The sequence below is a fragment of the Ambystoma mexicanum genome, chromosome 3q (genome assembly GCF_040938575.1).
Source record: "Ambystoma mexicanum isolate Mex_15411 chromosome 3q, UKY_AmexF1_1, whole genome shotgun sequence".
NCBI classification, from domain to species: domain Eukaryota; kingdom Metazoa; phylum Chordata; class Amphibia; order Caudata; family Ambystomatidae; genus Ambystoma; species Ambystoma mexicanum.
The window spans coordinates 226,778,649-226,792,062 of record NC_090926.1 but is presented as its reverse complement, the minus strand read 5'-3'; the positions used below and the strand labels follow the sequence as shown (position 1 = coordinate 226,792,062).

Below are 13,414 nucleotides of genomic sequence, written 5' to 3'. Positions count from 1 at the left end.
GAAGTAGCCTACAGAGAATTCTGGAGATGTCCGGGTGGCTGTATATCCCATGGGCCTCTTTTGTGTTGCGTGGCTATCCTCGCAGTTCTGCGTGTCTTACCCGCTCTCCAAGTCACCCATCGCTCTCACAGTGTAATATAGGGCCCCTTTGCAAAACATTTCCAGGGCCTCATTTGATTCCCAGTCCATTCCTGGCCTGAGCCCAGTGGCAATATCCGTAGGAGGCTGGAATGTCTATAGAGCTAGGCACCCATAATGCCTGCGCTTCCGTGGTGCCTACCCTCCGCCGGGGCCTAGAACTACTTACCTCTGTTCTCTCGTGAACACTGACTTGAAGCTCGGAGCATGTCGCAGCATGCTATGGCTCTGTCCACTATGCCCAGAGTCTGGCTTCCAGAGACAGCCATCAGTCTCATGGACACCTTTGTTTGCTACACTTCTCTTGACCGGTATCCGTATAAAATACAGACAATAAAAAAACGAATTGGTAGATATGTTCAAATTTCAGCTGTTTGAAAATTATGTACAGCCGAAAATGTCAAAAAAGCCACCATTCGGTTTAATTACTGTGAACAAATGGAGCGGGGGAGTCCTCTGCACCCTTCTTCACTGTAATCGCATTGGGGTTGTCTCCTGTGACCCACATAATAGCTTTTTTTTAAAAAAATGAACATTTCAAAATGTGTGAGGTGGCGGCACACAGCGGGGGTGGGGAGAGCTGGTTATCCGAAATGTCCACGAGAGAGAAAACAGAAAGTTATTGTCGTTCAAATTACTTTCGTTTCTTTTTCCTTTGGACATTTTGGATTTGATCAATTCATGGATATCCCTCTTGACCACCAGGTTTAGCGAAGCCTGGAATTAGGGAGAAATCTTTCGAAGGTCTCACAAAGAATCCATGACATTCGGACAAGATGGCAGGCAACCTGGCCTGGCCCTAGTGTCTGCAACAGGAACATGATTTCACTAGGCAGTTCCTTCTAGAGTGGACTGCAAGCCTTTGATGCCATGTGCACGACCCAAGTACTAGATGTTACATTCTACAGCAGTGATGCTCCTATAAGGGAACTCTCTTCCTCACATGGCCATTCAACCACAAACTCATGGCAGACCCTTCCCATGGTATTGGCAGAGGGAGGTCTGGCTCGTTACTTAGGGCTCTGAATGACTGGGGCCATGTATAAAAGAGTCCCAGGTCCTTCACCGAGAGGATAGCTCAGGCGCAACGACTCAGGAGGAAGACGATGCCGCACAACATGGCATCAAACCCAAAGCTGGAGGGGTCTGGCATTGAGCGTCACATAAAACACCAGTAGCAACAGCAATAGTAATATTTGACAGTGTCCTGGAGGCCATTTTATAGTAGAGCATCAATGAGCTCTTGGAAGTTGTGTTGTGTGTTTGTGTTGAAGAAACGTTCGGTTTTGTGAAAAGTGTTGCCGTAAAAATGACAGATTTTCAAGCCTCGATAAAAAGACATTTTTGTTGGCAAAATATTTGTTTCCAATATTTCAGGTGGCAGTTAGTGTTAATTCTATGGCAGCTATCATTCCAGCTGTGCGCTCTGCTTCTGGGCGGAGGCCACTGAAGGTTTAAACATCTGCGGACCAATGGAGTTAAGGAGCTCCACTGATCCTTGCAGCATGACGGCGTTGAGGGTAAGCGGAGATTTGCAAATAGAGTGGATCAAGCTGCACGCGTTACATTTGTACCAAAACATGACAATGAGTTGCGGGCCTCTGTGTGTGTCCAGTGATCGTGACTTTTAAAGCCACAGCAGCTTAACAGTACTGAAAGCTAAATGCGCCAAATTATGTTGACAGAAGCAAACATCACCCGTCAACTGTCCAGTCTCTAGAGCCTGTTTGAAAGCCCTGGTACTAGGATCACAGCTGGACGCCACTGTGACCTTTCTGTGCATATTGTCAGATTCTTAGAAATCTTCACCAAGTCATACATGTGGCATGCTGGAAGCACCAGTTGAAATGCCTGTCACATAGGTTGGCTTGCCAATCCAAAGGAAGGGCGTCCAACATGCAGACAAAATACAGACAAATTCATATGGAAAGGCAGCTTACCCCCGGATTCCCTGACACCCTGTCCCCAAATGCAAAAATAAAATGAACCTAAAGTTGATTTTCTCATCCTGTGCTTTAAAAATCTGTTCCGACTTGAAACATTATGGTTTGCCAGTCGATGTCCAGACATGCCAGTGGTCGATGACTACAATGTTTTCAATCTCTCCGCAGCACATAACACCCTCATCAAGAGACTTGAAGACATAGGGAACGGCAACACAGCGCTCCTGTGGATTAAATCTTTCCTGTCCAGGAGAACAGAAAGAACAGGGCTAACACCATTCAAATCCACGCGGCGGGACACCACCTGGGGAGTACAACAGGGCTCCTTGCTATCCCCAATATTGTTCAACATCTACATGAGTCATGACCAAATCAGCCTCATAAAAAAACACACCCTCATATACGCAGACAATACCCAACTCATCTACAAAATAAGCGGCAATGAAGAGGAGGACCTCACACTAACAGACTGTCTCAAAGAACTCTACCAATGGATGAACACTAATTACCTTAAAATTAACCCCGAAAAAACAGAAATCATGATTTTACCCAACAACCAAGGAAACAACCAGGACATCCAATGGCCCACAGAACAATGAAACTCACCTGGACCAGCCAAAGTAGTAAATAATCTTGGAATCCTAATGGACGACGAGCTAACACTAGAATCACAAGTCAACGCGATAATTAAGAAATGCTTCTTTCATCTGCACACTATCAAAAAGATACTATCCTCTTTTCCTTCACGCACAAAACACTTGCCATCATCTCCCTCATCATCCCCATGATAGACTCTGCCAAGAGCATATAGATTGAAATGCCGGAATACCTGCTTCCAGACTTCTCCTCAAACTCTCCAGAACAAACCACATCACAAACCACATCACTCCAGCGATAAGGATGCTACATTGGCTCCCAGTCAAAAAACGAACCACATTCAAAACAATGTGCATAACACACAGAGCAATCCACAGCCAGGGAGCGGAATTCATACAAGAGAAAATCACCACCTACAAACCAGCAAAAAACACTTAGATCCAGCAAATGACATCCGTCTATGACCTAAACACTATGCAAGGAAAAAACATGGAGCATTAGCCTTCTCTTGCATAGCTGTAAAAATCTGGAGCTCCCTCCCGAAAGAAATACGAACTACGGAGGACCATCTAAAATTCAGAAAACTTTTAAAAACCTGGCTCTTCAGCTCCAAAGGGAATGAAAACGCCTGAACGACATCTACATACCATGATATGAGCAAATAGACAAAAAGGAACCCCACGAAACCAGAAACTAACCAAACACACCTAACATGAACCGAGACCAAGCAAAGGGACCTACCACCATCAACACAACCCAACACCCTAAACCATGCAAAACCCATCAAGAGAATACTACCAGAAAGAGGGGAGTACCACCATTAATGTACTCCAGAAAAGCCCTCCACTCTAATTAGCTGATATCATATACCTACCTGCATTTAGCCAATTTGTATAGGCTAGCATTATCCAGCATATATATTAAGACGGATGGCTTTAACTGGGCTGGTCAGTTAGGTGACACTTATCCTGTTTAGCTTATTAACTGTCTGTCTATTACACTTGAAAATCGTTACTCTTGCTGTCGCATCTTCACTGAGTAGGGTGGATAGAAAGCCTAGTAAACCACCAAAAGTAACAGTTTGTAAACACACTCAGATATAAGACATGCGCCAGGTGGTTTATATGTAACTTGAGTTTAATTAGTCATATCTTAGACCTTGGTGATGACACGTGTTTTGGCTCAATGCGCCTTTTTCAAATCAGGGCTCATACTTTGTTTTTGTAAATGAACAGATTGGAAGTTAGTTAAAACATACCAGTCCATAAAATAAATGCAAACATAAGTAAAAAACACATATTTGTTACATCACATTTGTTACATCACATATGTGATGTAACAAATGTGTGTTTTTTACTAATGCTTGCATTTATGTTATGGACTGGTATGTTTTACCTAACTTCCAATCTGTTCATTTACAAAAACAAAGTATGAGCCCTTATTCGAAAAAGGCGCATTGAGCCGAAACACGTGTCATCACCAAGAGCTAAGATATGACTAATTAAACTCAAGTTACATATAAGCCAACTGGCGCATGTCTTCTATCTCAGTGTGTTTACAAACTTATCCGGCATATAGCCTGTGTAAATAAGCCACTACTACAGTTAGCCCGTATGTGTAGGTCAGCCACACTCTGCATCTGACCTAATTAGTATAGCTAAACCTTAAGCTCCCTGCTGCGCCCACAGACAGGCACTATGTAATACCTGTATCATGCGGGGTTAGGCTCCCTGAGACGGATTGTAGGGGTGGCAAATGCGCCGCTCGTAGACTGATTGTTTGGGGGCAGAAACTGTGCCGCAGTTAGCTGGAATGTTGGGGACAGGGAATGTGTCTCACTTAAATAAATTGCTTTGGGTGGAAAATGCATCACACTTGAATCAACTGTTGGGAGTGGGAAATATATTGCATTAGGACAGATTGTTGGGTGTAGGAAATGTATTGCCATTATTAAACGTACTAAAAACTTAGCTTTCTGCATTCGCATCCTCAAACTCGAAACTAAACACAGCCATACCTCTACTGCACCACAAACCACACGCACTGCACAACAGTGACTCGATATAAAAACGAACCACATCATTTAATATGTGGACTGTAAGAACAAAAGTCATGATGAATTTTAACGCAATTACACACACTCATTTTTAAATTGTCAAAGTCAAGGCATGATGTAAATGAGGATATGGAACTTGTCTTTTGATTTCTTTTTTCTTTTTCTTTCATTTTATTTCCTTCTTTGTAAAAAATGGTTTGTGTATTTAATATAAAAAGTCTTATTGTAAAAGTTGATTTTTCAGCTATAAACAATAAAAAAAAATACTAAAAAAAAACGAACCACATACAACCACACCTCAACACGACATGAATACTACCAACCAAAAACGCACCTACGTTCAGTGACTGGTTTCTCAGAACTGAACGAACCACATACAACCACACCTCAACACCACATGACGACTACCAACCAAAAACGCACCAACGTTCAGTGACTGGTTTCTCAGAACTGAAGCAGCCAACAGCACATGAAAGCTCCCTTGCTCTTCTCCTTCTCAACCCCACTAACAAACTTTGCCTTCCATTACAGATCCACCAGAGCGCAAAGAGACCACGCAAGTGTCAACAGTGCGCAGTACAAGTCCCAGGAACATTCCCATTAACATGTACTAAAATGCGACCAAGAATGTTGGACTTGACCACTAGATGGCAGGATAACGCACAGCATGAGAATCTCTTGCAGAGTCGAAATGTTTCTTTCCACTCACATCGCAGCGGCACGCAGGGTATTATGGGTAAGAAACCTTTGTGAAGTCACGAGCTTGTGAATGGGCATTGTTTTGCCTGGGATAAGCCTCGCTTACGGGCTGGTGGCTGGCGGGGGTGTAGCTTCAAGTTCCTGCTTCCCCCTTCTGCCCGCGTCCAACATTTAAAAAAAAGCACGTGCCTTTCCCTTTTCCTAGGGAATTCAGCTCCTCTCAGGATGCACATGAGGGTGTAAACACCTCTATGCACCGCAAAGTAATGGGGCTTACCTGTGCGAGGCAGCTAGGGACTGGACCCGTGTTCAGAGGGGCAGGCCCCCTTGCATGACAGGTGGAGGTCAAAGATCAACTTACATGCTTTATGAAGAGCTGCGCCAGCCGATCCGGATCCTGCAGGCACTTCTCCAGCTCCCCGAGGAAGTAACTTAAGAAAGAAGCGACAGGGGGAGCAGAGTCCGACAAGTGGAAATAGAGGGAGGAGGGAAAGGGGGTCATTTGGAGACAGTGTGAAGGTAAAGGGGGGAAAAGGGGAGAAAAACAAAACCATGAATATATCTAAACGGGCTACATGTTGGCAACACAGAAATGCTTGAAAAGGACAACAGAAATTAGTGTTTATTGTGCTGACGAGAGTGTGCCCGTTCCCGTTAGTGTTACATGTCTACTGTTACAACATGCGCGATGGACTTTAATACCGAACAGACTTACATCATACATTGTGTCAGCATTTTCCATTCGGGAGACGCAAGCCCAGTTCTGGTTTGCACTTTGCATGCTGGGATGTGTAGTCCTGGGTCTATAACGGCGAACTCCAGGACTACAAGTACCAGAATGCAAAGTTAAACCCAGAACCGGGTGAGCATCTCCCAAATGGCATGGATAACGTTGTCTTGTATGTTACAGCAAACGGGTGCAATGCGTAGACTGACTGAAGCACTCTTTCATAAAAATTGTTAGGAACTGACAATTTAGGGGCATGATAATATTCCCTTATTTTACAGATCTTGGAATAAAACATTGTGTCATCGATTTGTGGAGGCTGTTTATAGAGAGGTGCTACCTAGAATACTGCACGTAACTTCTCACCACGACGGGGTATATAATGAAAGGCCTTATTTACTATACACAGTAAGGTACCTGTATACGGCTCTCGCAATCCCGCTAAAGTGGTATGCAGGAAGTGAGCAGCCAACGCCATCATCCCGCAAAACTCGGCCATTTTCAACATTTCTCAGACTACCCTGTCCTGACCAATGAGCCAATGCATTCTCTCCAATACGGCTTCTCTCTCTTGCAGATAGGAAGATCACACATGGCATATTATCCTGGACTGAACAGTCGTTTAATTACGCTTTCTGGCTCTTAGTATTCACAGACATTAAGATATCAGCCTTGAAGAAGACCTACATGGTCAAAACACGTGTCGGCAACCACAACCTAGGATTTCAAAATGTATGTCAGAAATTAGACTTTTTGGGACTTTTTGCATGAGACTGGAAAGATCCTACATATGAATTTAGCGGGACTGTGCAAGCCCCACACAGGTTCCTTACGCTTTTATTCACTCGGAACTGGTGTCTAAGGACATAGCCACTAAACCTGGTGGCACGCAGCATACCCACAGCCAGGCTAGTTTCTTGGCAGAGGCGAAGCAGGCAGCTGCCCGGGGTGCAATTGCCCCGGGGGGCGCATTTGCCCTGGGAGGAGAATTTCCTCTGTTGGGGAGGTGCAACCTCTGCCTCTCTGATCCATCTACTGTTACATGAGGCTCTCTGAACAAGGGCCACCATTTTGTTGTAGTGTCGCACCGAAATCCTTCATGATGGTTTCCGGAATCCGACACCTGTTTCATTTGCAATGATTAATTGACGTTGGGTAGGAGTTACTTAACCATGGAGTGTAGTTTGGGAGTGGCGCATGTCATGCGCAGCCGGGGGACGCATTTTTAGTGTTTCGCCCTGGGCACCAAAGGGACTACGAACGTCCATGCCCACAGCCAAGCCAACTATACCCTAGAATACGAAACCCAGCACAGTACCTGGTGGCCTTCCATGCCCTCGTTACATTTTTTTGTTTCTCACTCTACTATGCACAGTGTCTCCATCTGTATCTTGAAGTTATATATAATCGCATTCTGTCCCTGTGTCATTGGGTTTCACCGCTATAACATGTCAGCATATCCCTTTTATCATTAGCACCTCCAATCTGTCACTTCCAACAGTGAAGCTCTTCGAATGAATAAAGACATGTTCCTTTTTTTGTTTTGTGAAATAATGCATTCTTGCTGCTAGATGGAAAACAAGACATCGCTCTGCATAATACTTGCTTCCATATCCTTAATACAATCTCAACTGTCTCACTGTAAACTAGAACAATCACCATTTTCCAATGACATTACAGACCTTCCAACCTGGGCCTTCAGATTTTTGTAATAAGCAGAGTTCTCAAGTTTCCCGTGGACATGCTTGAGAAGTCAAACAAGTCAGGTTTTACTTGGAATTCTGGGGCATGTAGTTTCCCTACATTTCAAATGTGAAAGAAAAAAAACAAGTCCCTGTATCCAAAGGGATAATAGCAAGACTGGATGGTTTCACACCTGGCCATGGTAAACTATAAAGCTCTGAATTAGGCACAAAATACATCTTAGGCCCTGTCCAGTGAGGATGTTCTTCCTCACTGGAGCCACGAGGATGTAGACTCCCTGCCTGCCTGTCCTAACTACACATCTGGAGGGTGCTCCTGTTTTCCCTGATGACGCAGTGCCTGTCTTTTTCCTCACCACTCTTGCACGCGAGGTAGGACCGATTTGTAAAATAATCAGAAACACTTTACAATTTAAAAATCCGAAAAAAAAATATTTAGGAGCGCACTCGTTTTTATTACAAATAAGGCCTCTTAATCACGCAGCCCTCCGTGCTGCCTTTTGTTTCTGCATCACTTGCCATCAACACTCTGGGGCTGCGAGAACTGGGGCAGAGGGGAGATCTTCCATCAATGGGCCATTTGCTTTGTGGTCCTCACAGCAATTCCAAGACAGCTGCTGCCTTCCTCGCACTCGAGAAGGGCCCTTGGAGACATCATCACTCACCTACCTGTATGCTGATTGGTCTCTGAAAATAATAATTGGCCTATTGGGGACTGGCATGCTTTAGCCAGCCCCCACTCCAAAGTCCCACATCTAAGTCCCTGTCCATGCCTGCCATGCTCCGGGCCCACTTCCCGGAATCTTCAGTAAAATGCTCTGCCATGTACTATTTACAATCAACGGCCCCTTGACTGTGTCATCACTAAGCATGTCTTCACGTGAGTACTGCTACTCAGTTTCTGCCTCTGTGCCACAGAACTAATTTCACCTGCCTCTCAAGTCATCAACCTTGCAGATGCCCCTTGCCCTGCGGTGACTCTCCATTCTGCCCCACTCTATGTGACTCATTCCCACTGATTCCAACTACTGCATTGCTGTGCTCCACTTCCTATGCCATTCCTCAAATACTGTCTCTGTTTGAAAATCCTTCTTAGCTGTGCCTCCTTCCTGCATTGTAAGTAGCTGTTTGGGTGAAAATCCTTTCTGCTGGGTGCACAACTCTTACTACATTTTTACATACAGCGTTTGCTGTTGAGGTAATCCTGCATTAATGTCCTGCACATCCTATCTTGTCCTTAGTGCCCCCGTAGCTCTGCCACACAACCCCTGTGTTTTTGCCCCGTACACCCTCCCCCCCATGTGCCTCAGTACATCAGCCTGGTAAGTGTCCTCCTACCATTACAGCTAGTTATGTCACTATCTATCTCTCCTATCTTCTCTAACTGCTTCTCTATTTCCTATCCCTCTCCTATCACTAAACCTGGCTGGAAGAAACTTAAGAAGGACATACTGGGCTCCAACCAATGCCTTCCTATTGCAGACACCTATGTCATGACTTTCACCAGAGAGACTCTCACAGACATCCTATTTGTCGTTACCTTGCCTGACCTATGGACCCGGTACATGGCTGCCTTTCTCTCTCCAATCGTCTCTTCTCCCATTAATGGTGGCACCCGCTGGGCGGTCCTCACTGGTCTCTTCGCCATTTCTAGGATCATCCTTAATGTCTATCTGAATGGAATCATCATTGTTCAGGCTCCTCAACCCAACCTTTTTGTCTTTGACAGGCTCCTACCTCGCCTCTCAAACCTTACCTCTCCCCCTGGACAGACTCCCTTGCCTGCTGTGCCTTCCTCATCTTCTGCACAGGCTCCATTGCATACTGTGCCTTCCTCCTCCTCCTCTGCATAGGCGCCCTTGCCTTCCACCACTGTCACGGCTCCCTTGTCGGCCTTGGCTCCTCCGCCATCCTCCACTATACCTCTGGCTCTCTTGCCACCCTCGAGGGGGACCACCGTCCCCTGCGCCCCACAGAAGACTTTCAAAGATGGCAAATTGCTCCATATTGCCACGCTTAACACTCGCTCTGCTGTCAAACACTCGTCTGACATCTGCAACCTCCTTGAACACATGGATCTAGATGTGCTCACCATCAAAGAGACATGGTTCAAGGACAGCTCTGTCACAAGCTTTGACACACCCTTCCCTGAAGGATACAAGATCCTCCCCGTGCCTAGGCTCAAGTGGTCAAGACGGGGAGTGGAGTTGATCTTCCCTGAATGGATACCTGTGTCCATCATCCCCACTCAGGACTACTCTCCTTCGAGTGCCTAGTCTGCAGGGTCTCACGCTCTTATATATCTTCTCTCCTTATAGCCACTTTCTATCGGCCACCAGGACAGTCCTCTCTCTTCCTCTCGGAATGGGCTGACCTGGCTTCCTCTCTACTCTCCTCCTTCTCTCAACTCCTCCTGCTGGGTGACCTCAACATCCATCTGGACTCTCCTGACTCCTCAGGACCCTTCCGCAACCTATGAGATTCTCTCTCCCTCTCCATCGAACCCCAGGGCTCCACTCACACAGCTGGCCACACTTTGGATGCTCTCATCTCTTCCGACATCCCTCTCTCTATCCCTCTCACTTCCTCTCTCTCTTGGACGGACCACTCTATTCTCTCTTGACACTTGAAGCTCTCCTCTCCTCTTACATCGGCACACCTAGCACCACTCGGATTCAAAATCACCAGACCCATGAAAATAATGACAGCGGATGCCTTTGCCTCCACCTACTCTCTGCCTCCTACTCCTGCGGCTGACTCCCACCCTGACACACCCCTCGCTAACTTCAATCTCTCTATCTCTATCACCCTTGATACTCTTGCCCCTGTCATGAGGGTCCGACTGAAGCCTTCCTAAAAGTGCAATCCTTGGTACGACTCTGATCTGGATGCCCTTAAACTCAAGTGTAGGGCAGCTGAGCAGAAATGGAACTCGTTAGGTGGACCCTCTGGAAAACAAGCCTGCTGCCTCCTTCAAAGGCAATATCGACTCTGCATCCACACCAAGAAAGCAATCTGAATTCAAGTCCGCCTTGCTGCGTCATCAAACAATATGGCCAAACCTTTCAAACTCTGTAAGGAACTGGCCAATCCTGCAGCAGCCTCCTCTTCTGTCACACCCACCCAGGACCTTTGCTTGGCACTGGCACTACACTTCACCACAAAAACCAAAGACATCCTTTCCTCTCTCACTTCCACACCACATCTTACATCAACATTTCTGGAGCCTCCCTTGACCCCTCCACCACTTTTCCTCTCTTTGCTCACTCCCATCACACCGGATAAGGTCGTCAGACAAGTCCGGTCTATGAAGGCCTCTTCCACACAGGTGGACCCCTGCCCCTCCAAAACCATTAAAGACAACCTTGACTTGCTCTCTGCTGCCTTGGCTGATCTCTGCAATCTCTCTTTTTCCACTAGAGATTTCTCTTAAGCACTCCCCTGTGCATGCTCTGCTTAAGGTAACCCTCTGCTGACCCCTCCATTCCAGCAAACTACCACACCATCTCTATCAACCATTTCCGGGGCAAACTCCTTGAGAAGCTGGCTATCTCTCAGCCCACCCTCCACACTGAATCTGCTGGTTGCCTCCACAACCATCAGTCTGGATTTAGAACATCCAGAGGCACATAAACTGTTCTTCTGAACACCCGTGAAGACCTGCTCTCAAATCTTGACACTAACACTCCCTCTGTCGTCATTCTTCTTGACCTCTCCTCTGCCTTTGACACAGTAAATCACAACATCCCGATTGCATGCCTCTGTGACACCCCGGGAATCACAGGTCAGGCTCTGACGTGGTTAACCTCCTTCCTTTCCGACTGCCCACCCCAGGTGGAACTTGGGCCCTTTCTCTCTATCAGTCTTTCAACCTGTGGCGTTCCCCAGGGTTCTAACCTATCTCCCTGGTCCTTCAATGTCTACATGGCTGTCTTGGCATGTGTGATTGCTACTTTCATCTCTAACTTCCAGTGTTATACGAATGACACCCAACTCTCTTTCAGGCTACCCTTAGCCACCTCCTCTACCTCGCTCAAATCTGACTGTTCGCAATTCAGTCGTGCTGTGCTGCAAACGACTGCTGCCTCAACTCCAGTAAGACTGAGATTGTTCGCATTGGGACTCCTGCTCCCGCTTTCCCACTCTCTCTCCCTGGCCGGCCTCCCTTGGCCCTGTGCCCACACCCACCTGCGAGGCAAAAAATCTTGGGGTCATCTTTGACTCCACTCTCTCCTTCTCGACTCACATTTCAGACATCTCTAAAATGTGCAACGACCACCTACACCTCCTCAGAGGTACTCTACCTTTTCTCACTTTCCCCCAGTGGGTCACTGTCCCCAGAGCCCTGGTTCTCTCAAGGCTGGACTATTGCAACAGCCTCTTTCTCAACCTCCCTGCCTTTGCTTTGCGTCCTCTGCAACTCATCCAGAACAGAACTGCAAGACTTATCCTTGGCCTCAAGCCCAGGAACCACATCTCACCGGTGCTGAAATCCCTCCACTGGCTTCCTGTGGCTGCGGGGATCAATGTCGAGACCCTCTGGATTGTTCACAAGGCTTTCTGGGGCCTGGGACCTTCCTATCTGCAACAATGCCTCCCTAAATACTGTCCCAAGCCCCCTGCTCATCTACCTCCAACCTTCTGTAAGTGAGCTGGTTCTCCAAGCAGAGATTTGGAGGGAGATTTTTATCCTCAGCAGGGGGTACCCCCTCTGGAATAGCCTCCCTGCCACCCTACGTCTTGATCTCCTTAAATTCCTAGAAACTCCTTCAGACCTTCCTCTTCTCCATCTTTCTCCCTCTACCCTGCTAACCTCTCTCTCTCCACTCGATCCCTCTCTCCCTCCTTTTCCACACAGCTTGCTGACTGGCCGCCGGGTGTATCTCAGAGTCTCACAGGTCCCTGGCACCCTCGCCAGTCCTCTCGCACTGCCTCCGGGCCTGAACCTGCCTCATCGCTACTGCACTTGGTCAATGACCCATGAGCGTTGCATCGCTCAGCACTTACCCCAGTTTCTGACTGACTGGGCTCACTTGGACCCCGCTGCACTTGTCCCACTCCCCTCCCCTCTCCTGTACTGTCCGTGCACTTGCACGATCTGAACCTACCATGCCTTGAAGATCGTCTATCTATCTTCCCTGTCTCCCCTCCTTGCATGGTGGCTCCTCAATGCACTTCGTCTTCAGACCTATTTGCTATTATCTACACTGTTAATTGTATTATATGCACTTACTCTGCCTATGCAGACTTGTATCGTTCAGAAATTCAAGGGCTCTGAATGACTGTTGTTTTTTTTCCCCTTGTTCATTCCCTCCTTGAGTGCTTTGAAACACCTTGCTCTACAAATAAACATTACCATTAGCATTGGGGGTGAGACATACTGGCTGATAATGGCCCACCAATCTATTTGCCCAGCCACTACTATACATCCTAACCCGTGAGCCTGGTATCAATCATCACAGAAGAAGCCACAGGTCTGCTGGGGAAATCTTGAATCCTGCGTACGGCCCAGTCTAAGCCAACCCTTGCACAAGACGGTCTGCCACAAAGG

General features: G+C 46.9%; 1 protein-coding gene across 3 annotated transcripts in view; it reads right to left on the bottom strand.

The window, feature by feature from the left end:
• ARHGEF25 (Rho guanine nucleotide exchange factor 25) overlaps nt 1-13,414 on the bottom strand; it is a 1,011,938-nt gene that overhangs the window by 123,898 nt on the left and 874,626 nt on the right. For all 3 annotated transcript variants that reach the window (XM_069653604.1, XM_069653606.1, XM_069653607.1), the window contains one exon: nt 5,795-5,864. In XM_069653604.1, the coding sequence (XP_069509705.1) occupies nt 5,795-5,864 (70 nt within the window). The remainder of the gene's footprint in view (nt 1-5,794; nt 5,865-13,414) is intronic.